Source organism: Leuresthes tenuis, unplaced genomic scaffold (assembly GCF_036924035.1).
Source record: "Leuresthes tenuis unplaced genomic scaffold, fLeuTen1.0.hap1 SCAF_19, whole genome shotgun sequence".
NCBI lineage: Eukaryota > Metazoa > Chordata > Actinopteri > Atheriniformes > Atherinopsidae > Leuresthes > Leuresthes tenuis.
The window spans coordinates 15,638,614-15,664,898 of NW_027325373.1; the positions used below are offsets into that span (position 1 = coordinate 15,638,614).

General features: G+C 39.0%; 1 protein-coding gene across 2 annotated transcripts; it reads right to left on the reverse strand.

Annotated features, from left to right (window-relative positions):
• Nucleotides 1-105: 105 nt before the first annotated feature.
• Nucleotides 106-20,839, reverse strand: LOC140277568 (lysosome membrane protein 2-like). 2 transcript variants are annotated; one of them, XM_072372661.1, is made up of 13 exons: nt 20,301-20,839; nt 13,758-13,915; nt 12,667-12,814; nt 12,287-12,478; nt 12,044-12,135; nt 11,324-11,443; nt 6,659-6,837; nt 4,184-4,302; nt 3,807-3,880; nt 3,630-3,681; nt 2,460-2,612; nt 2,264-2,305; nt 106-1,949 (listed from the first exon to the last, which is right to left on the reverse strand). In XM_072372661.1, exons 1-13 carry the CDS (start codon nt 20,421-20,423, stop codon nt 1,839-1,841), a joined length of 1,563 nt encoding a protein of 520 aa, XP_072228762.1. In that variant the 5' UTR covers nt 20,424-20,839; the 3' UTR covers nt 106-1,838. The 2 variants fall into 2 exon arrangements, with proteins under 2 accessions (XP_072228762.1, XP_072228763.1); XM_072372662.1 differs by lacking the exon at nt 2,264-2,305 and having other exon boundaries at nt 20,301-20,837.
• Nucleotides 20,840-26,285: the final 5,446 nt, after the last annotated feature.

Genomic DNA, 26,285 nt, shown 5'->3' on the forward strand with positions numbered 1-26,285 from the left:
TCATACTGCAGCACATTCTTCTCTCATCATTTCGGTATGCACTATCAGGTCTAATTCACCAAACTGACAGACAGACACTGGTATAAAGTGAGGAAGACACGTCTTCTGAAACTACTTTTTATTTTTGTGTACAGAGTAAAAACAGTATTAACAGGCATCATTTCAAAACAAGCTGGCAATCAGAAGAATATGTGGTTATAGCAGTAACAATAATCCTAGAAAGGACGGTGTATAATCAAAATAAGGCACAAAGTAGCCCAGTGTTGTGTCCATATTGTGCTTTATGCATTTTGGTTTTGTCAATGTAACAAAATAATTTATCTTCTTTAAACACAACTACACTATTATTGTATAATACTGTGTATTTTGCATCACCAACTACAGTTTCACGTCACTCTTTGTCTTTTTTTACCTCAAAGCATTTTTTGTGCATTACTAGATTAAAGAATGTATCAAACAGAAAAAGTCCAATCAAATGACAAAAGAAATATTTTTTCTACTACCGCCTAAGATACACATTGCAGTTATTACAGGGTGTGGTTAATAGGTTGGTCAGAAATATGTGAATCATTGTAGATATGTCACTGCAATAGGAGCAATATCAAAAGTGAGACTTGTCACAGGGTGAATCGAGCAATCCTGCGTCATTTTCAAGATTACATTAATTGGCACTTGGAAACTGACATTTTGCTGGCCACACAAAAATAATAGAAACTCATGCTGTATATGTGTTTGGTAGCTGTGAAAAACAAAACTATGCACTTGAGGGTAAAATAGTTGAAATGGCATGACACTTTTCTCAAAAATAAAAGCTATAAAAGGCTCAAAATACTCCAGTGACAATTATCCTTTTAAAGACACAGTTACAGCATTTACAAAACCTTTTCTAAACAGTCAGTTACTAACAGCAGAAAGAAACCGGACGCACATCCTGTCATATTTAGGATTTCAGATGGCTAACAAAGCAGTCGCTCATCGTGGCACAAGAAGAAAATTATGAAGTTTCACATTCAAACATTCCGACATGATCATTTACAAAGAAAATGCATAGGATGTCTAACTTTACAAAAACTAAGGTATCAAATATATAGTGGTTTGTTTGATATTCATCCCCATCCCAACCTGAGAGGAATGTAAGCAGCTCCACACACACTGTCTATACATACAAACAAATGCCAAAAAAATGGGAAGATTTTTCTGGTGAAATGACCACAACGTGCACCATTCTAAATAAAGTGTGTGAACATAAAATGATGAGCCATGAAAATGTTTTCCAACGCTGAATTCAGGATGAAATGCAAATGAGACATTATAATACTGAATTGGCGAAGACTTGCAGTCATTCCTGCTTTAGCAATGTTTCACAGCATTTAAGCAGAGGCCCCCTGAGAGCGACATATAATACCTAAAACTACTGAGTTTATGGATTTCAATACCCTGCTCCCCAAAATGATTCTTAGTGCCCAGCTTATGAAGTGTAATGTGCCTATAATCTGGATGCACCGAGCTCAAAGCAAGACAAGAATCCAGCGAGTCAAACAGATAGCACAGCATTAACGGCTCATGTCACATGTCAGATTTTTTTTTCTCTCTGATTTTATATTGCCATCGATTGATAAGCATCTTGACGTTGCCACTGGCAGGCAGGGCTTTACGAAGGATGTTTTACAAAAACCTTTTCAGGAAACAGCCTGCGCTAAATCTGGACTTAAGGTTGCTCTCCGTGTGTTTTACTTAGAACATATAATACATGACGTTTGAGACCAAAAACACGTCCCCTTCCTCTACTCCCCTAACAACCCACCCTGCCCCAAAAATCCCCATCCTCTCCTTCCTTCTCAAGTTTGTGAATCAATTTTAGGTGTCAAACCAATGTAGGTTCCATTTTGGGGATCATCCTTTTCCTTATCGCTGACCGGACAGTAAGAGGGGTCGTCTTCCGTTGAGGTCTGAAGTGGAACATTAAGGATAAAAAGCAGTGTTAAAACATCTTACACCTTTTTTTTTTTGTACACTTGTGTGAGTGTGATTAATACAAGCTTAATGTCCATTAGCATGCCGTCTTATAATGCCATTGAAAAAGATTCTTATAAAGTTCTTATAAAGCTTTACTAATTCCAAATGATGTAAATATGTTATGTGTACTGAACAATTAGCTGAAATTAGATAAATGATGCATTTAAGCAATATTACGAACTGAAGTAAGATGGAAGACTGAATAAAGCAAATAAAAGAAAGCACCAAAATAACCATAAAGACTTACAGCATAGACAGCCTTCGTAAACTCAAAGTGCTTCACTTCATTCTGCATTGACATACACAGTGATAAAAACATGCTCAGTGCCATGAGTGTGTGGTTAAGCAAATTAATGAATTATGAGAATTACCCAAAATTACTTATTAGGATCAAGCAAACTGTAAGATGTTAGAATTGAGCTCGGTAAGAAGAGGTGTCAGACCTTTTGTTGGTGGGCCCGGACCAGAAGGATGATGAGGACTATGAGCATGATGCCACCCAGTCCCACAAAAATGAGAGGGATGTTGGACACCAAACTGGCAATCAGCAGCAGCTTCTGTACTCTCGCTGCAGATGCTTCATCAATCACCACACTCTGTGCATTAGGAGATAGTGTTAAAGGTCCAATAGAGCATAGGAAGAATGTAGCCCCAAATGCAGCCAAACATGCCTAAACCATTAACCTCCTTCACAGAAATGATGAAATTGTTTTGCTGGAATGCAGATTCCCTTTGTCCAAACATAATGGGTTGTTCAAACCAAAAAGTTCTTCTTAAGTCTGATGTGTTCTGAGAACATGTGAACATGTTTTTTGCAAAGCTATAGCTTTGTACTTGCAGAACTATCACTTGCTGCAGAAACTGTTTACGTTACTGCGACCTTGCACAAAATCAAATATCAACAATATCAAATATTTCCTTATATTATTGGGTCGTTTTCTTCAATAAATAAATGATCACCTGCAATATTTTTCCCTCAGTTACTTAACTATATTCTCTTTATTAACTTTTTAAGACCTATGTGAAAAACCTTGTGCTATTCAAGAAAAATGTAATTGGAATTCTTCAAGTTTGAAAACTTTCAAGCACTATTACTATTGCAAGATAATAATACCTATAATAATTAAAGAAGCAGCGACATCTGGCAAACACAGCTTGGTATTAAGAGTGGGAATAGAGAAAGGCTATCCAGGCTCTGTCCAACAGGAGCTAAATCTGCTTTTTGTCATAGTGCTTAGTTTGGTTGTGCTGATAATGTCACAAAAATTGCAGGAGACACAAGATATAGAGATGGCTCCAAAACTTTACTTTGCACTGACCCATTTAAATAAACCTGTTTGCAGCTTCAAACTGGACAACATGTTCTGTGTGCCTGGCAAAAAGGTCCAGGCGAATGTGTAACGAGAAATCCCAGGCAAAGCAAGTTTATTTGTAGAGCACAATTCATACGCAAGGGAATTCAAAGTGCTAAAATGGTATCAAACTGCAGCAATAAGTTTGAGAAATAAGTTACTCAAACTGTTTAGATATGCCTATGAAGACTTTAATGACTCATAATATACGCACAAGGGTCAGCAGCTACATAATACATGAGTGTATCTACTACTGCTCACCTCATTGAGGAACATGACAGGAAAGACTGTATCATTCAGGGCTCGAGTTAACCTGTTAGATATACAGTGAAGAGAAAAGGAAACAATCAAACACATACAAATGCACACACGAATAATACATCCATGCTATAATATACACCAGTAAAGTTGAGTCTGTGTTCAAATATGAATACTCACGGGAATCCAGGGACTTTGTTGATCAAAATGTTAACCTGTGCTCTTTTGTTTGCTCGCACAATCACTCCAGTGGTCTGTCAGCAAAAACACATACATTACAAAAATAGATACATTCATATTATCAATGTTAATAATGTAGAGAACATTTTTTTTGCGCTATAAATGATGACAATAACGATAAGGATGGTACTTATTGCTTTTGCACTACTGCTCAAATGCCACTAGGTGGCGCAGAAGTACATATTTACATGACCCATAACCCCCCACCCCACCCCCCAGAGGTTTTACGTACAGTAAAACATTAATGTTACTAATCATAACTGCAAAGTACAAAGTGTATTAAAGACAGACGAAAGAGCAGTGATCTGGTGGCTTACAGGGTTGAGGTCTAGAAACGTCTGGTGATGCTTCCTTTGAGGGGACAATCCCGAAATGGCAGCCACATATTTGTCTTCTGCCAGATAGAAATGAGGAAAGGAGGCGACCACTGGGGCACCTGTGAGAGGAGAAAAACAAAGACTAATCTTCGATGTGTTGAGATGTGGACGTGGACACAGACAACTATATAGCTTGCACATGATGACAGAGGCGGAAGATGGCTGAGTTAGAAATCTGACAGGAGCCTCTGCATGAAAAATGCGAGTCATTAGGAAGCCCTTTTGGCTTCTCAGTCGTTAAAATGAAATATTTTGGTCACACAAAAAAGATAAGAAATCCTATTACAAGTTTCCAGCTGGGGAAGGATGAAAAACAAATAACAAACTTTATCGCAGATGACTAGCAGAAAGCTTCTCAACTTCGCCCCCAAACAAGAGCAGTGAGTGAGTTTATCGCCGCTAACAGGAGGATGTTGGCAAGGAGTCTCTTTCTGTTGGTGACTGATAAAATACTGACATCTGTAGCAATATGTCACAAATGTGCTGCAACACGCACACCTCACAGCTCTCCAATTCATCCACGAAAAACACAGGTAAATAAGTAAGATGAATTGTTATAAATACGCTGCTTTTAAAGTGCCAAGGAGCCATGCTGTAACAAAAACAATGAAGTCCTGTACAGAAAAAAAAAAAAGATGCATCAGTAATTGTTTCATGATCGCATCACAGCCCCGTGGATCGTATTTGAATCTAACTGCGTGGTGCCAAGATATTTCCCAGTATGCTGAATTGAGAGCTGGCGGTACATTAGGTCATCCGCTCTCTAGATGCAAACTCGTCTTAAGCGTTTAGAACGTGCTCTTCTTGTTGACTGTAATGTTCAGGATTTGGCACACAAAAGAATCTGATCTGGAGCAACATCATTGGCGGTGTGAAATAAGCCAGCCCCCCCCCACACCCACAAGACATCAAAGAGGCAGCATGGAGAACATTTCAATGTCATGTTTCTCTTTGTTTCATGTTTGATCTAATCACGATGTAACCAACATCTTGGAAAAAGCTTTAAGGAGACATTGACCTCAGACTTAAATGTCCAGAAGAAAACAAACAATTAAGGGACACAGAGAGACAATACACATCTTGTGTTACCGGATATAGAATTTCTTATTGTTTGTTAAGTTCCTTCCTCATATTGTTAAGACAAGCCATTACTCAGAGATCGACTGAATTAAGAGAAGGAACATGCTCAATCAAGTGAAACATCTTTTACTGATGTTTGTGCATTATGCAGCTGGTTCAGGGTGTCAAAAGGTTGGTAAAACACATGTGTTTGTGCAGTAACAACAGTAAGGTAGAGACACAGTTAAGAGGTGCTGATGAAGTGGGGCAGAGGTGACAGATTTCCTCCTCTTGTGTTTGGCAACAGACTCTGGACAGAAATATTGGACAACCGCAGTCAGCTGAGAGGCCATTAACATGACAGCAGACAAGGTCACGGTAATGCAAACGCAGTCACATGTCTGGATCGGTATACTTCTAGGTGACCTCAGTCGCAGTGTTCATTCCCCAAACACCTGGTACTAAACCCTCAGTAACCCCCTCCAATCAGCCTCAGCAGTGTTTGATGACTTCTCACTTTAACACTGAAATCACCGATGTAACATTAGATCGACACTGCAGCTTTGGTTTCTGTTCATTTGAGCAGGCAGAGAAGATATTTTCTATCGCTCTAATCCATGACGTCTTCTTTAATCTTTGTCAAAATTATTCATATTTTTCTGTAACAAAGCAGTCTGTTGATTCAGAACCGCGATCAACCTTGATCCGAGACAAAGAGGGCATGATGTTCACGCTTGTTGAAATACCTCCCTGAAATAAGATACAAATTGTTGCATGTTGATATTGAAACATGCTGAGAGTTCAGCCTAAACCCCGAATTGCACTCAGAAGCTGAAACATTTACGGAAAATGTGTAAAATATGTTAAAACACCAATATTGCTCAGTCACAAGAAACATACAGAAAAAGAGACACAAGGAACAACTGGGTTTTGAACACAGTCCAAAAGATAAAGCCTGGTCATATTCAAGGGCAGAATCAGGTGACAGGGCTTAACAACCCCCCCCCCCCCCCCCCCCCCCTCCCCAGCCACTGGGTCAGTCATGGTCAGATGGTGCCTGGGGTGTGGCAAAAGCTGGAGAGCTGTGTCACATGGGTTTTTTTTTTGGGGGGGGGGGGGGATTAGTTTAGGTTGTATGAAAGAAACTTCAATGGTATAACGACTGTGTTGGGCATTAGAAAATCTAAAATGTGGTGGGCAGACAGCTGAAAGAACAGAGCAGCAAGAGTTTTTCAAAGCTTTCCAAAGAAACAGGAGAGGAGAGGACAAAAGAAAAATGGGTCAGTCATGGGGGGCCCCGAGAGAGGCATGGTGAAGTATGTGGGAGAGAAAATGCATGCACGAGATGACGTTTACCTTTCCGACATGGGCTGACTTTAAGGAGCCCAGTTCCCAGACACTCTTTTGGGGTAACGCAGAAACCTTCATTGAGCGGGTTCTCCTCCTTGCTGGCCAAAACAGAGCGTGGTGGTGTGAAGCGGTAGGCTGGGATTCCTTTCACCGTTACATCTTTTTCAAACTCCATATAGATTGTCCTGGAGAGTAAAAGCAGAATCTCACATTGCAATAGAAACAAAGAGGGGTGCGATCACTCTGACTGGAGAATTCCCACTGGATTATTTTCACTTATTCTTTGTTCACAATTGTTATTTCATCAATCAACACTTTAACCAGTTGTACCCTGATGTAATTTATTCGTGCTCAACCAGAGTTATTTTCAACCAGGCCTACAGGCTGGACATCAGCCTTCTGACTTACAGTAAAGTTTTGTGAGTAAATCAGTCTCATTCATAAATAGAAACAAGTAGAAACAGACAAATATGAATGCAGAACGAATGTCACCCTGAGTTCTATATAAACAGTTCCAGACAAGTTTCTATTGAGTCTGGCACATTAATACTAAGCAATTTCCTGAAGCCTAATATTATCATTACATTTTTTGCCTGTGCTACAAGTCTGACATTATCAAATGTCATAAATTAGTCATTACATTACACAAGAGTGATTTACTGCATAGAAATAATGAACAGTTGATGACTCATCAACATCCATATCTCACTTCTCTTTTCTCTTTCATGGAGAGACAGCCCTAAACCTGGTCCATTGAAAAAAAGAAATCTTCTAATTATTTGCTAGGAAAAAACGTTCGCTCTAGGACAAGTAAAGGGGGATAAAATTCAGATTGCTATGAAGTTAATTTGATGCTAATAACATGCTCCAGTGGTCGGAGTAAATCGAATGAAGTGGATTGCTTCAAAGTTAGGCTTTACATTGTAAAACTCCTCTTGTTATGCCACTTTATGCTGTTTTGCAAAGCAGAAGCAGAAAGATGATGTGGTTGCACCCCCTAACCAATCACTCAATGTGAACTCTCTATCTACAGGGATTAGACAGAGAAAAAAAGAGAAGCGCTAACATTCAGAACCCTATATCCCACTGAATTCCCCGAACCAATGACCAAAACTCATATGACTCATTTTTTTGACATACTGAAGCTGTTATGCATCAATTCAATCTTCTATTCCTTCTATTCCAGCCTCACCACACTTGCCAGAAACCTGATTTTGCCAAGTAATGTAATAATATAGTGAGATCCTCCTTTGACCATCAGTTTATAATTTGTCTTGACTTTTACATCTGTGGGAAATTCTGTTGAGCCATGACGTTTGGAGCTCAGGCCAAAAACTTTTATCGTCAGGTCACAGAGCAGATCACTCTTGAGCTCAAGTGAATGTTTGTGCCAAATTTCAAGAAATTTCTTCATGTTGTTCAAGAGATATCATGGGAAACAACGACAGGCAGGAAGATAAGCCAAAAAACATGACGCAACATCTCGCCAGCGCAGAGGAACACAAGGAAGGAATGTTCCACTAAAAAAGCGGCTACCTTTCAGCGATATATCAGTGTAATTACGTCGAGCCGATGAAGCCTTTTAAGCTTAGCATTAGCTTAGGACTACACTTTTGTTAGGGAGAAGTATTGGCTGTAACCTGATTATAGTTTAAAGACAGACAATGAATCTGTAAGGTTCAAGCCAAGTTAATGTGGAAAAATTACAGAGACACTCTGAAGTTCAAGAGATTTATACTATTCATATCTAATGCTGAAATCCTTATACACGTGGGGGTAGAAATGTTGTTGTGATGCACATTGGCTTTGTGCTGCAAACGTAGAGACTGCAAATCTGCAAAAATGTAATTGAAATGACATTGTCGTGTTTCTTGAATTTTAACAGCTCCCGACAGAATTGCATGATTGTACGCGGCTCGTCCTTGTGCTGTGTATCTATAGTTTTGTCCAGTCAAAGAATTCCTGACAATTCGTTGTGAGAACAAAGTGCTCTATACACTGTCTGCCAAATGGCTGGGTGGATACGCAGCCCACCAATCATGCAACAATACTATACAGACCTTTCTCTTGACCTTTGTGAGAGAGTGCAAGAAAAATGCCTTATGTGTTTCTACCCTTGAGCAGGACTGAAAGCCTCTGCCTTTTACTGCTCAGAATGAGAAACCACAACAGTGTGAAGGAATTTCAGATGAGCCTCGCAAGAAATTCAAAGTTTGCTGTTAGATAAGTCTTAATCTTCATGCCAAACTTTACTGTCATTTTGTATTTGTTGCATTTGATTTATTTTCGACCAAGTGTTGGTTGTAGGTCTGTAGAGCCTCAAATCGTGTCTTTAAAGAAATAGTCCTGGCAATAAGAAAGATAAACCTGTGGCAAAAGACAAGCTGGTATTTGAACAATGACACCTGTCTGTAGTTCATCAAAATTCTGAGGTTTTTGTGGCTCAGCTGTCAGCTCCTGGAGCAAAGGGTCAAGGCCAGTTTGCAGATGTGAATCCGTCCCAGATTCCCTTTTTTGTCAACATCGCGCAGGACTTCTTGCTTTGAGTAAAAAAACATCATTCTAAAAGAGCAAGTGGCCTACAAATATAATCAGGGGACACACTGTAGAGCTCGTACAGAATGCCTTGATGTTACATGGCAAAATAAAAAGAACAGTCCAACATGTTGCAATCAACTAGACTTCATCAGGGTTTTATTCCACCTTTTGGGGGGGGGGGGGGGGGGGGGGGGGGTGTTACGTGCAAGCCCTGACAGCATCAAATTCATATAACAGGAGAGGAAAAAATATAAAAGCGAACATTTAAACTTATGATCTCCACTGCACACACTCCACTAACATGAATACATTTTTTTTTTCCACTCCAACCAACTTGTTTTCATCGAGTCCAGGACATTGATCACAATGTGCTGATGAGTTACTTCCATATGGGCGTAAGGCAACAGTATGTGTGCGAAAGGTCTCCAAATAGGACTTAACAGAATGTTCCATCATCATATTAATGTGAAAAGTACAGGAAGCAAAAAGGGACTTTCTCTTTTAGTAAACAGCCCACACAGATAACCTGACACCACAAGGCAATGGAAAAGTAGGTGAAAGAGCTCTGTAAATATTTGGGTGACGGGTTTATTTGGCACATGTTTTATCAGAGTCAAAGGTAACACCGTGCTACAGAATCCAACAGATTCTTTCCACGCTGAACAAAAAGGGGAAGACGTGGGCTGCGGCTTCTGTTTTCGTAATTACAGTCTCTTGACACCATCCAGGTTAAAGACAAAGCACTTACTGTTTTGCAACAAACAAGACTTAAGATTTGTGAAATCAAACTCCAAAGGAACTGGTCAGGAGTTGGTCAGTGTGTGAGAGGTGATTCTAAACATGGATCAAGCTCTCAGTAAAGACAGTCCGACTGGGAAATTCTGGAGAATCGTCATATTTCTTTGCTTTTTTACAGGAAATGTCCACCCAACACTCACCAAAAAGTAACACTTGTTTTCTGTAGTTCCAAAACAAACATAAAACGACCCCCCTTGTCATTTCTTCCCCATCCATCTCCTTTGCACTCCCAACCAACAATCCTCCTCAAGTTAGCCTTTCCAGTGTTTTACTGAAGAAAGGCATGTTAGTCTTCGAGGAGCCCCACACAGCATTGGCAGAAAAAGTCCACAGTAAATAGAGGTCACCTGTGACACAGTTAGTAAGTGATCAAGATGTAAGAAGAATCCATGAGATCGTAAAGCGGTGAACATAATCGTCATAACAGACCTGACACTTTCACCCCAGTGTGTCATGCACCAGAAATAGGCATCAACCAGCTGAAATATCACATATGGGACACTGGGTAACAACAGGATGGAAGGATGTAAATTCCTGCTGCAACCATATTATTGCCTATGATGACACATTATATAACCCTGTGTGTTATGTTAGCAGTTGTTGGAATATTTCCATTTTAACCACGGTAGTTGATGACTGGCATGGCAACAAACCAACAAAACAGAGATATTCATGGCACACTAATCACATTATCTTATCTGAAAGAAGTCATAATATGCTCATTTATATGTATAGAATTCTACTGCAGCTCTGATGTAATCCACTACAGGATAAAGGTGAATAACTCTACAGTCGCTCTAAAGCCCGGCTCCTGAAATGCCCAGTTTGGACTGACAGAAAAACAAACAAACAACAGAGATAGATAAATCACTGGCCATTCTTAGTTCGAGATTTGTCAAACTAACCACAAGTCAGGCATTAGGCAAATGGGTTTCTGTTGTGTAAAAGAGGTAAAAACCTGGACCAACAGGCGTAGCATATAAATCCCTGTAAAGGAGAGCAGATGATCTATCTGATCTTTGGTTTCATAGATGCATGGAGAGCATGAGGACTTTTTCAGCAAACAACACAATCTACGGCATGATTTGCTTGTGGTTGCCGCAATTTTGATTAAGCAGAGGCAGCTCTTTGCTGACAGGAGACCAAAACATTCTGTGTTTAAGGACATGCAAATGTCGGATGGTGTTTTCTGTAAGAAAGAATGACTCTCTCTGAGGTTGACTATAAGTTTTGGGACATTCAACACTGATAGGAATTGGAAAAAAAAAATCCAAAAAGAATACTCTGTTCTCTTTATAGTCAAAGTAAGAGAGGAACGGTGGGCCTGAACTGTACCTGCACAAGTCTGGAGTAAAGATGTAAATGCGTTCATTCTTCTCCAACAGGGGATGGAAAGCACCTCCATCTGATCCCACGATGCTGTTGCTTTCATTACTTGACCAGAAAGTCAGCTGTCTGCAAAACAAAATCTCAAAATAATTAACTGAAAAGTGCCAAGAGGGGACTTTTTAAAAAGAATCCCAATTATGACAATGACAATTTCATTAAGCAGTGGTTAAATGCATAATTCTTTTTCCAATCATAATAAGCACATATACACACTATACATGACTATTCTAGATTTATTTTATATGGACAGAAACACATGTAACAAAGACATATGGGAGTTGTCTTCAAAATCCCCAAAAGCAGTTTTAACAATGCTTTCATCTCCTTTTTAATAGGATAAAATCACAAAGGATGTTTTCTTTTTTTTTTATCTCAAAGACTTGAAAAAGCAGGATAATTAGTGACCTCAGGAGACCGTAGAAAAACTGGATAAGATAGGTCAGTATTAAGCCTTTTTTAGGGCATTTAAAGTACCAGTATGTCCTTTGCAGTGTTCTGTGGTAAAGGCAGTAGACTGAAAGACACAGGCAGCCCAGTAGTAGCCTGTTATTGGTAAAAATCCATATTTGAGAAGTTTGCAAATTCAAAGTTATCCAAGGAAGTTTCATCACTGTGGATGCAGAAAGTGAGGCAGTGTGTGCTTGTGTGAGACCGTTTCAGAGCTACCTTTGACCTTTCCATGTTTCGATCCGACCATAATCCAAGTAGTTCTGTTCCCCGGTGTGGAAGACAAATTCCCCATCGTTACTTTGATTTTTCTAAGCAAAACAAGCGTTCGAATCATTAAAATCCAGTTCAAGGCAAACACATTTCCTCACTCGAGAAAAACATCTTTTGGGCTTCTCAATGACACTGATTTGAAACAGATCTTCCCCTTTGTAATTTGTTATTTATTAGTGAAGCACATGCCTTGTACATGAGACCAAAGACCTTCTCCACATCAGGATTGGTCGAGGCAACGCGGGCCAGCAATGGGTCCTCATATCCCCAAAGCAATTCATCTACAGTGCGAGTAGTAAAGAGACCGCTCCCAAGAGAGTTCATCCAGATGGACACCATGGTGGACTTAAAGAAACTCACTTTAACCTTGTTCATAACAGCCTGGAGAGAGAGGAAGCAGAGCAGATTTGAGAAAAAATATTGCAGGATAAGGTGGTGGTAATTACATAGATGCGACTGAGGAAAGAGTTAATCAAGTGCAGAGGGAAACAAACAACACACACTCCACTTTCCCCTACTTGGATTTTCACTTTCCTCTGCTTGTTTCAGACCTTTGGTTCATGACTCACCCAAGCGGGGATGTTAACAGTGTTGATGTTATCCATAGTTGGGTCACCCACAGATCTCTCTCTCAGGAATACAAAGCTTTTAGTGTTGTACGCAGAAACCTTCTTTCCATCGTCCACCATAGTTACATTTTCCTTATACCTGTACTCCCTGTGAAAAGGCATTTAAGAATTTTAAAGGATTCTATATTCAGTGCAACAAATGAGAATAGATACTCAAAAAGACAAACCCCATAAATGTAGATGCCGACGCCGCATTTAAATTTTATAACATAACTTTACATAATTATTCAGCACAACTGCTTAAGATCAGTCAATTCAAACCATTAGATGAAGGTTAGGTATCCAGGATAGATGCTGTTGGGCTGTTGTAACTCTTCTGGTAGTTTAGCAATGAACCTTGATAATTTTTTAAGGCTTTAAGTGGGGGCATTTGGAAGCAATCCAAAATGACAAATATACACACACAAAAACTTTCGTCAGGACTTAGGTGATGAAGGCAACACTATATGAAATAACATGCTGTGTAATTTCAAGGTACAAAAACTCATAAGATTAATCACGAGCACTGACATGTGACATGGCCATTCTTCAAGCTTTTTGATACTCAAAATCAATAAAAGCGAAGAGCGAGAAAGATTTAAGGTATTTTCACGCTGCACGAGAGCTAAACATTCACTGAGTATTCAGTATTTCAGCAGCACCTTTAGATGAAGTCTAATAAAATAAAATAAAATCAACTTCTCTGCAAAACGTGCGTGTTTGCAATCTGCAGAACGGAATTCTGACATTTTTTAGTGCAGCTTTGGTATGAATTTGGAGAAAAAAGAAAATACAGTGCGTGAAAAAGCAAAGTAAATCATTTCAAAGCGCTTTTTTCTAAAGATCAATTTGTCTTCGGATTTGTCTTCCGAAGCAAGGCAGCGTACCAAAACACAAACTCTATAAACCCTCGTCCTCTATATGTACACCATTGTTTAAGCTTTCCTTTTCGAATTTTTCGCTTCCACAGGGAAAACACAATAAATACTCGCGAGTTTATATACTCTCTGAACTATATCCTATGGCTAACACATCCTGTTGTCGCGGCCTACCTGTATGTGTAGGGTCCAACTTGTTTCACCACTGGCTTACCCCCCTGAATGACCTCATCAACATTGGTCACATTGAAGAAGAAGAACTCCATGAAAACAGGAGGAGGAGGGGTTTTCCACGACTCAAACACACGGCTGCCCTCCACTAAAACGATCTCCTGTTGAGACAAAATGCACATATCACATACTTTTGAGTTTTTTCCCCCCTCTGCAGTTTAACTTGTAACTTTTTGTGCATATAAAGTGTCTTTTTCTAACTGTCCAGTCAGAGCAGACTGGGCGAGAGAGCCTGGAAGTGACGGAGATAAAATTGAACACAAAATGTGACAACAGGTGTTGTGAAAATTGTCCAATTTATTTGAAAAAGAAATTTAATAGCAGATGCCAAAATTAAACGCGGAACTTGTAAGTGAGCTTATGACAGACTCTTTAAAATTCAGCATCATTCAGACACAGTTACCCATGCGTAGTTATGAGATGGAAATCTGCGTGGAATCAGTTCCTGAATATAATTTGCTCAAATAACACAGAACGACAATAAAACATGTGACTGCTTTATGAATGAATTTACAATGAAAATAAGTGTTTTGAAGGGACTTTCAGCTGAAGATACATTTCCTGCGACATGCACAAATTTCGCAACAGCAAACCCATGTCTTAAATTTGAGGCTTCCCCCAGCGTGCTCAAAGTGAAAACAACCCAGAGAACAAAAACATCCTCGGGAGATGTTGAGGGGAGCTGCTGTCTGAGCGTCAGACAGGAGCCCCAGCTGGACACATGAATGGTATGAGGGGAGACCCTTCCATTGTCAGCAGTTGCCCATGACAACGGGCACTTAGAGAGAGCCTCTAACAAATCACGTGATGCAGAGAGCTGGATGCCCACTGGCTGTGCAGGACTCCGACCTTAATGATCTGAGCCACATTCCTCAGGATTGAGCTTGATGAGGCCCTGGAGGTGCAGCCACCCTGTTTGATTACACAGTATGGACATTTTGGACAAAGCTCCCCCTGTTTGAAGAAATGATCTTTTTAAGTATATAAAAACACGGAAAAGAAGAGGTACGGGGGGGAATAGTAGTCCCTTTAACAGCGTATCAAGAGGAAATCTCTCTCGCATCTGTCATCAATTCAACAACAACACTTTGGTATGAAATAATCCCAGAGGAGCTGAGCACACCAAGGAATGTTATCTCATGGGAATTTAACTCCCACTCCCGCTTTTGGCGTCCTCTTCACTTGTGTTCTGGGAGAAAAGCATAGTTGAGTAGCTAAGGACAATAAAGCTGTCACCTTAGATTGAGGAAGAGAATACATGCTCTTTCTATGCTGTTTAATTCCTTGAATAATCAATTAAATAACCGTCACAGCATGTCGCATAAAATACGTTGAAACAGGAACAGAAAAACCTTCTTATCTCAGTGCTTACTATTGCTACTGTTAAGCCACTCCCTACATGAAAACACATGAGCAGGTGAATACACAAAAACACTTAAAGCTCGTGCTTTGATGTAGAGACCTTTGCATACATAGATACGAACAACACTGAGCCCAGCGGGTGGGCTATTCAATAAATCTTACAGTCGCGGGGCACAAGCTTTACATACTATCAAGGGGTTCGTCTCAGTAGCGGCAACAACACATCCCAAACCTAAACCATCTGTACAGAGATCCTCCCATCTTGTTACTGAACCCACCAAAATCATGTTAACCCTTGTATGGTATTCGGGTCAAATTGACCCATATTACATTTTTAAAAGAAGAAAAATGGTACAAGTATCGATTTTTTTCTACCTGAAACTCAACGGCCTTATTTTCTGTGATAAACATATACAAACAAAGAAAAAGTTTTGAGCACACGCGCTACTATACCCCACGCATTTACATCCTTCATATGGTCTTCGGGTCAGTTTGACCCACATACGCAAAGACACACAACGTTAGATTATCATCATCAAAGCACAGAGAAGCTGTTTGTTCTCACTTTCTTTTTTAGACGTTATTCCATAACGTCGTAAAAATCAAACATTTTCTCGCACTATATGCTTTGCACCATCACATCAAGGGGGAGAGACAAAAGAGATAAGATAAATAGATCAGATGCATTGAAGCTTCAACTGGACATTGGTGTGGATAGAGCTATAAATTGGATAGATGCTTATTGGGATGTGAATCTTTAGATGTCTGCGACCCGGTCTTGGATAAGCGGATGACAGTGGATGGATGGAAGAATGGATCTTTAGATTTCACACGATTCAATTAGTTTTTGGTTCTAGGTGTCACAATTGGTTTCAAACTTGATTCTCATTTCAATACAATTCTGGATTCAGAAGCAAAGGGTACTTTTTTTTTTTACATACTATCCTAGTCTTCCGTGTGCAAAGACACCAGAAGTAAGAGAGAGAAGTGTGAGACAAGAGTGAGGAAAAGAGAGGAACTTATGGGTCTTGTAGGTGTTTGTTAGGTCAGGCCCTTTCTGTGTCACTGTCACTCAGTTTGTTAACTGCTGTCATGGTGAAACAAATGACATTCACATCAGTCTCGGTTCTATTTTGTGTTTTAAACTTCCTCATTTTCCTCTTCTTCATTGCTGTTTGCGATTCCGCTTGGTTTGTCTGTCTTTGACTGTCTTTATGATCATTTCTCTTTCAGACTTTATTATCTAGACAAGATTGTTTTTGGCATTTTGACTTTATTACTTCATTTCGATAGTGACAGAATAGGTTGACCGGTTCTGTGGGAGAAATAGGAACACTTTGGTGGACCGATCCCCTAAGCAATTTTGGCCTCACCACTCTTGGGCCAACCCTTCAGTCAGGTTAGCAGTATACTCTTAGAATAAATTAAAAATGGAAAACTACTGGGTCAAAGCTCCAGCTCCAGTGGAAGCCCATCATTATTTCACTGTAAGCTACTTTGACTCGCTTTACGTATGTTACAACAATAGTTTTTATTTTTTGCCATCACCTCAAGAGCAGGTCATGGCATCCTAACTCTGATTGCTACATATGAGAACTAAGGCACCTTTTTCCTAATAAACCTAAAAGTATGAAAAGAGGCTTAGCACACAAAGAGGGTCTGCTGCTGGGAGGGTGTCCATGGGAAGAGATCCTTTATGCTGGGGCAACTGGTGTGAAGCAGTAACTTGATACAGCTCAAATATATCATCCTGTCAGGCTCGGAGATATCAGTGTGTAAAGAAATGTGAGTTCTAAGCAAGTGTGCCACGCCCACAGATATATTTTACTGTGTCAGACTTGTGTTTTTATGGAAAATTCAACTTGATTTGATTAATCTAATGGATTTGGATATTTACCAACATAAGACTGCCTGCATGAACAAGTGAAGCAGAATTCATTTGATGGTCAATTAATCTTGCATGGTCAGTGAGGTCACTACAACTTTGGACTATAGCATACCAGTGGCTATTTAGAGTCATCTACTTATCTGGGAGAACACCAAGCCCTACATATAAGGCAGAAAGTCTTGTGAGTAGTTCCCTTAACCCCCAGAGTCAATACTACACCTCACTAAGAAAGCAATCTGATACCTATTATGGAGAGGCAGGCTTGATATGAAAATAAAAATGAAGGTGTGCCATGTGATACTAGTGAAGGTAGGACAACAATAATTTCATGCCTGCACTGTTATCGTAGTAAAGGAAACTCTCTGGGAAGGATTCACTGAAACGGACAAGTGTCTCTGAAGTTACATCTTTATTCATTAAAGATAAGGAGCGTGGTTTAAATCAACAACACAGAAGCAAAACAGTAAATCCTGCACTGATGCAACTAAAAGGATGGACTCGAAATTGCAGTATTTATGTAGTCAATCCTTTATGTCGTAACATGTTGTACAGTCAGCTTGAGACAGAAAGTTCCCCCTCACATTTTGTAGATTTGATGGCTGTAGGACTTGTTAAAGGTAAGACTTAGAACATCAAAATCCAATTTGGAATCAAAAGATAGTTTTCTTTATGGATAGGCATGTATGAAATCCTCCCCTTTTTCGAAAAGATAAATACAGATTGTTCCTTATTTTTCTAAGTGTTGAACTCTGATTTGTTTGCTGTTATTTGTACCCATGTCATTCATTATGTGCTAGAATCCTTTTACAGTGTATATTTTGGGATTTTTCTATATCTAACTTGCATCTAACTTCCTTTCACTCTTTGGTACCGTTTTCATTCCTCGATTTAGTCTTCTTTGTGCTGACACATTTTAAACCATGCTGACAAAGCTTATAGCTGTAACATGTTTATCCTCTTCCTCAATCATCTAGGTTTTAAAGAACTGTGGTGAATTACTTTCTTTTTCAATGCTAGCCTTTCCCCTTAACACTGTGTAAAATCCAGATTTTACTTGGTGTAGTTGTTTGTTTTAGTTTTTTTGTCTAGAGTGAAACTGCTTTTGACTTTTCGTGACATGCCATGGGATTATCAAAAAGGGGTTGCTTGAAAAAACTGAACTGAAACAAGATGCCTCTGATGCTGTGTATATTTGTGTTTGCAGTCACTTGAACTCTCCACCTCTGGGACCAAAGATCAAACATCTGCAAATCCTTTCAACTACACAGTTTAACTAAATGAGACAAGTGTGTGTTCATGGCAGAACTGATGTTTCCATTTCCTGTCAGCTTTGAACATTAGAGATACAGCCACATCTATATATCAATGCAGTGCTAAAGCTGAGGACCACTACTCAGAGCCTTTGACATTAGTGTCTGTGAAAAGCCCTCAAAATAAACAAATTTTGATTCAACAGCTGAGTAAAGTCCACAGCTTCAGAGAGCACAAGCAAGTGGAATGAACAACAATAAATATGCTGCATTCACTAACTATTTTTACAGGCCTGCAATTTAGTTTCAGTGGATATGGGATGGATGGAGGGATGGATGGATGGATGTTTACTAAGCTTAACAAAGCTAAGAGCAACACTTGAGAAGTTTGCAAACCGTAAAACTGTCTGCTTCTGACTCATTTTGAAATTCATCAACTTTTGTTATTCACATCCCCATGTATCAAACTGCCCAGAGGCTGAAATACCGCAGTTCATAACTTTGATTTTCAAGCCCAGCACGGCACTGTGGAAGTACCCCCAACCACATGGTAGTGAGTGAGTGTTTTAGTAATTAGAAATGATTTAGGCTTGTTTTTGATCTCATGTTCGTTTCTACAATGTCCAGCAGGCTTTAGAAACTACATTGTTATGGTGTGGCTTATTACAACCACGCAAAATATGTTGTGTAGTTTCTTTATCAGGGCCCATAAGCATGAATGCAACTGATAAAATGGGGGAAAAGGGGGACTGATGAAGCAGACGACAAAGAACAAGCAAGTATACATATATATATACATATCATCTGCATTTATTTTGGTGTAAAAGTCTTCAGAAATTCATTCTGCGCAAATGCAAGATGCAAAATAGAGGTGACCAGTAAAGGCACTTTAAGGGCAGTTGTAACCCAATATTCAATATGCTTAGTTTAGGAGCCTTAAATACAATATTTTATGAAGCAAAAGTTGTCTTTTTCTGCCAGGACCTTAACAGTTATTAACAGCCATTATCGTCCTCTGAACCTCCTGAAGATCTGGAAGTGGACAGTCTGTTATCTCTGGTGTGCCCATTGGGGGGGAAACTCTAGTAATCTGCACAGTTACACAAGTAATATATGAAGAAATTCACCAACAGCTAACGCAGATCAAATGGCTTGTGGGAGATTGTCTGGTTCAGAGGCCCTTTATCTCTGGGGAATGATAAAGTTCAGCAGGCAGCAGCTGATACTATTTGGCAAGCAAATGGCAACGCATAAAAAAGTCAAGTAAGGTTACAGAATTCTGTCCATCATTTCAGTGAGGGACACAGGCTTGCACAACTCTTAGCAACTTCTGGAGAACTCATCAAAGCTAAATTTCTACAAATTATGTTACAATTGTCCCAGTATGGAACACACTTTGGTCTGCAGCTAAATTCTATTCAAAGTTTGGAGTCATTTAGTTTTTTTTTTTTTTTTAACACAGTTCAACTTCCAATGCACTTCAACTTTGGCAAAGAAGAGTATAAATTAATAGTGTCTGTTAGCTGGTGGCTGCAAAAATAATCTGCACACAATTTGATGAGTGAATAAACAATCTGTTCTAATATCTAACAGATATCAAAACAGAATCTTATGTTCATTTTATGTTTTTTCCACTTTTCATTTGATGGATTAGCTGTTTTATCAAAAAAGAATAGAAGAAGAAGAAAAAACATAACGATAATAAATAATTAATTACAGAACGGTTCACAAGCTTGAGAGATTCCATTGAGCCGAAATTGAATGGCTGCTAATGGTCTGTGGTAAAGACATGAATTGAATGCAGTCAAACAGTAGAGGATCTTTAAATGTGTTAGGATCACACAATCCCATCATTGTAGTATTTTCTATCCTCCTCAACAGACTAAACTTGCACCGAGCAGTGCATTGACAGGAGAGCAGCAGGGAAAATTTAAATCAAGCTACAATCACATCAATTTCTGCGGACTTAAGTAGGGTTTTTTTTACCTTTTTCAGGCGATTGTGCATTAAATTACGGAAAACTTGAGTCGCGACCAGGGCAATCCCAATGACGAGCAGGTGGGCGCAGATGATCCCGACCACGTAGATCGAGCAGTATCTCCGCGTCATGACAGCAGGTGCAGCCACCAGTGATACGTTGTAGAATGGGTTTACGCGTTATTTACGCGCGTTGAACTAATTCCCACTCTTTCTTTCCTCCACAAACTGTGAAATGACCGCGTCTCTCGTCTGTTGCCCTCCCTTTGTTTTTTTTGGAAAGTTCAACAAAAGTTTCTGCTGGGTTTCAAACTCCAGCTCGCGACTATGTAACGGTGGGGTATGTTTAGTGTCCCACTGAGTTTCCAAGTTACGCAGAGATGCGTAGACGTATGTCTACTTGTAATGAATGATGAAACGGTTGCCTACCACTTGCTCCCTTCAGAGAGTCTGAAGTGGTGACCCGAGAGAGAATATAATAGAGAAATGTACCACGCGGTATTTGTAGCGTGCTGTAAAATCTTCCCCTTCAAGTGGGAAGAGCTCTGATTGGCTCCGGCAATTGCGCCCGCTGTGTGTCGGGTGAGCGCATGAGAGAGTACGTGCCTTAAGCTCGCCTCCACTGCCTGACCAATAGTAACCTTAAACCTTATACCCCATGTAGTGCTGCTTACGACTCTTTCCCAGCTGAGACAGTTAATCAACTTCGTCGTGACTGATCTAAGTCACAAAGGCATAACACCGTTATTACGTTTTCCATAAGCTCTTAAAGGAAGTTCACAGTTTACGCCAAACTAACTGTCATGCTTTTGTTTTATTATAGTCTTCAACGTATATGTTTAACTATAGTAAATAGTTTCCACTAATAAATTCACAACAAGCTCCAGTAGTGAAGGAAGAAACGTACCAAGATATCAAGCAAAAGGGTGCATGTTGTCACGAGTTCAGTGAGCCACGCATGTCGCTTATTGCAAAGTCCGTGTTCATGTTCATCAAACACTTCCGCCTGCCGGTTTATGTCAAAAAGTCCCCATCTGCGCGGAACGGCAGATCAGACAGGAAGAAAAGCAATCTGCAGAATTAAACATTTCAGATGAAGCTCCACTCTGGCAGGGGCGTTATTAGATACAAAGTTGTTGTGGTGCCCTTGCTCCCACATCTCCAAAGTCCCATTTTGTCTGTAATCTTCCCACATGAACAAACTATATCACGTAATGTGTTATCAGAACGTACTCTATATTGTTAAGCATAATCGGTGGTGAAACATTATTGCAAATAGCTTGCATTGCAGCATTTGGATGTATTATACATGCAGTGCAAATGTACCATGGGTGATGTTTCTGCAGAAATGGAACCTCCCCCACCCTGCAGTCCAAAGGGCACTGCAAAAAACAACCCGTTTTCATCATACTGTATCAAATCATGATTTCTTGTCAAATTCAGTGAAAACTCAGACATACACATTTAATGTTCTGTTGTGTTAGTGCTTCAATGCACAAGTTGTTGTAATTTCCTGGCAGACATGAATGAATAATGAATCCGCAATCATTAAAGAATAGGTTAAAAGTTATTCACCTTTCCCTTAATTACGGAAACATTTCTTCAGTTTGCTGTAATCCTTCCTCTTGGCCATAGGGCTATTATTAGATCTCTTCACATTACAATTTCATCTGAAGTCGTGGAGAAAAGAAAAGAGTCCTTGCTCTGTAAAGAAGATGTCTGAAGATAATTCAAGCAGGAGAATTAAAAACAAAAAAAGTACATGGAATCTGTCAAAGTTGCAACCCTTTTCTTTTTTAAACTCACCTGTTGCTCGGTCATAACTCTGACTTATTATATATCATCCAGATACATATTCTCAATCTGGCCACCCCAATTAAAACATCAGCCCAGTCTCACCAGAAAACATGTTCTAGGTGCAGTTGTCCACAAATCTAAGGGCTAAGCTTAACCATTTCTAAATGAGAGTGAAAGTGAAAGGACCGTGGAAAACAGTGTGTATGATGAACATAAAACAAATCATTACCTCTGTCTTCCCCTTCTTTAGCCTTATAATTTTTTTATGGCCAACTCCAATGTGCATTGCCATAAAGGCGTGACAGTTGGACTCACTTGACCAACGTGACTATTGCACATTCTTGCAAGAGATAATGTTGTAAACGTGTAAATTTGTCCCTCCCAGGCAACTGTAGAAACACAGTTTGAAGGTATAAAGAATTTACTCTGTGGTATGACAACCTTAAATATTCTTCATTTGACATGATTCCACACTCATGAAAGCATACTTAATGATTTTGTTTAAAATTTCTGTCAATAGATTTTACACAATTGAACTCTAAAAGCAGCAAAAAAGAGAAGAAAAGAAGAAAGAAAAGCAGAGAAGAGAAAAAAGAAATCCCAACAGTATTGAAATACGCAAATTATTTAGAGCACAGAATGGATTTGGCTCCACATATCTTACCTAACCTACATCGATGCAGAATAATCTCCCATTGCCTATTCTTATCAGAATCAGTAGTCAAATGTAACCCTGCACAGAGGCAATGATTCACTCTCCTCCATCGATCTGAGAAATAATTTGCAGGAAACACTGTTCACTGCCCTTCCCTTATTCAGCAGGATATTTGCAAACTGCCAATTACTACTTTGTTCTCAGCTTTCAGGCTTTTAAAAAAAACAATTGGGGGCACCTTGCATAGTTCATTTGTTCACAGTGTTCAACACTCAAGGTCACATGCTTCACTGACCATTATTAGACAACAGCTTCAGTGTGCATTCCACAAGGTGCATTGTCTTGTAGCCTCTATAGCTTTAAGAATGCAAATACCATAGCTGGTAAATATACGAAAATGCAAACACAGACATGATATGGTATAACTTGAAAGAACAACCCTCCTGTAGACTAAAACAAGTGTCTTTTTCATCTGCTGACCTAATTTTACACATAGGCTGTAGGAAATGACCATTGTCTTACAGCATCCCCCTGTAGTTTTCATTGTATAGGCTACGGTAACCTAAAACTTCTGAAAACTGCTTTTTCTTTACATCAAGCAAAAGGTCATACATAACAGGAAAATGCAATCAGTGGTCCACTTGGCTTCAATAGCATATTTTCCTTTTGAATTGCCATTGTGTAAACAATGAAAAAAAAAAACAGTCAAAAACAGGAAACAATCAGATAGGAAATCATCCTGAACAAATATCAAGAAAGCCCAGATGAATAAATCAGTGTCTGATGAACATTGGCTTAAAATCATCACAAACTTAAACATTTGGAATTATGCAAATACTTTTTGTCTCCTCTGAAAGTCAAAGCGTGCTCCGCAAATGTGTTTGAATATACAGAGTAATAAAACTGGACTACACATAGTCCATATTAGTTAATTTTCACCATTTTTGCTTAACTTTGCTGAAAGACTGTTGGTCACATTTTACAGATAGATAGATAGATAGATAGATAGATAGATAGATAGATAGATAGATAGATAGATAGATAGATAGATAGATAGATAGATAGATAGATAGATAGATAGATAGATAGATAGATAGATAGATAGATGTACAGAATAAACAAAAGTGGAAAACACCCAACATCAGCACCCTTATAGAGATAAAGATATTAATGATAATATAATATAATAGTATACCAGTAATAGTAATGAAAATAGTAGTAGTAATAATAATAATAATAATAATAATAATGATGATAATAGTGGTGCTAATAAATAATAATACGCATATAAATTTGAGTATACAGTAAGAAGTAAGAAGTTATTGCACGTTTTGATTGACTGACGGCTTGAGTTGAGTGACGGACACTGACGGCTTGAGTGACTGGATTATCTCAAATAATCAGTCGGTATCATGAATCATGTTGTAAATTGCTGTGTTTGTCATATTACAAAATTGTTTGTCTAATGAAAACACATTTGAGTTTTATCAATCCACCACTGGCGCACAATACCCACATGTAGTTATACAGCAGTAAAGATTATTCTTATGATTATCAAGGCACGCACAGCACTTAGTTACAGGTTCTATAGATTTTCAAACATTTTGACAAAATAACGGTGCTAAGATGCACTTTCAGCGAAAAGGCTGCATGGGACAATTGATACTCCAGTTAAAATCTGTGAAGCATTGTTATCCTTTGTTGCATCAAACTTGGTAGCATTTGAAAGGGTATTTATGGAGATTTCACAAATATGAGGCTGGAGATAGTTATTCATCTATATCGCTGGTTTGTATCATTGTTGCACATTTTACAGACTGTAGACGTGTTAACATATTATTCCTTTAAATCCCCAGAGCTGCTGGACCTTCTTTTAACCAGCAGGTTGACTTCAGTCCAAGTGTCTGAAAGTCTCCACCTGTTTCACCACCTGTCCTTTTACCCTTTCTCCCCTGGTTCAAAAAGTAGGACGTCTTTATCGCCGGATGCTCCACTCCCACAGCACAACTCTTTGATCTTGGAGATATTCAGCACCAAAGAACTCCTGTGAGCAAAGGGAATCAGAGTGTCTGTCGTAATCTTTTGATCTACAAATTATCTCATTAGGCTTGAGACCAGTTTCCAGAAAAAGAGGCAAATTTCTGCTGAATCTGTTTTCACTGGCTTTCAAGTTAAGAGCTGAGTGTAGTGATTTGTGGTATAAGGCACCTTAGGTCAGGTAAGGTCATGTAACTGCTGACCTTGGTAACCAGCATGGACTTAATGTGATAGAGGTTTTTGCATCATTTTGATGAGGGAAGTACTGCTCTAGATCCTAAATTTTCACTGGAATTTAAAAGCTTATTGATAATTTTATTATATTGTTTTAAATAGGCGACCAGGTGTAAATGTGAGCATGGGTGTTTGTCTGTGTTATCCCGGTGATGGACTGATCCAGGGCAAACCCTGCCTCTTAGCTGAAATAGGCGCCAGCTCCTTGCAAGCATTAAGGAGATAAAGCAGGTACTTGTGATTTAACCATTTAAAATGTAATTTCTTGAATTTTGAATGTAACTCTTATGATTTTCCTTCCAGATAAATAAAGTGTCTTTTCTTTTAATTTAATTTCAAAGTGATTTTCTTGAAACACTATTCTCAAAAAGGCGCCGTCCAGTTTAATTAAGGCATAAAACAGAAATTTAGAAACACAGTTTTCTGTGGAAGCAGAATGTTTAAAGGTCAGAAACTAAAAGTCAACTTCACGTTAATCTCTTTTTTTTTTTTCAGCAGGGTCGGGTTCCTGAGCCGTCACCCTGAGAACTACAAATGTCTGATTCCATCTTTCATTCTGACATCTCATTAATTTCCAGTTAAACATTTACATTAGATATGTGTAACAGATAGTTAGATGTATAAGTCATATCCTGCATTTGCATTTGCATTTGTTATCTTTCCACAAAGCCTTTTAGGGGTGCAATGCAATTTTCCAACCGGCAACTGTAGAAAATAAGCCAACTTTCTGATGAATTACTCGGAGCCAGTGTGAAGTATTTTACAAGTGTAATGCTGCACTGAACAAACATGTTTGTGCCTCAGCCCCGTTTTGTGTCATTTTTTGATAGTTTATGTGCCTCGAAAGATTTGATTAAGCTGAAATTAAAACTCCATGCTTTTGTTCTGCATAAATTGTATACTTATAAAATGTACACTACATGCCCACCAAACTCCTTTATGCTCTTAGATTTTACCTGAATTTAACCTTAAGACCACTGCTGACATTATTCTTAAGCTTGATTTGTAAAAGATGTTGAACATGAAAACCTTCCTGATCTTAAGTAATTTGTAGTTCTTAAATCAACTTAAAATGAAGGTGCTGGTCAGATTCTTTGACCTCATCTTCCTCCTTGGATTATTAAAGACAACTATGTATTTATCTTAAACAGACTACCGACACACATTCGGTTCTCGTCAGGAATAGCTACGGACAAAAGAAGAAAAATACATAAATTTGGCAGAAATAATGACAACAGGCAACACATGCCACTCTGTTGAGTCAATAGTCT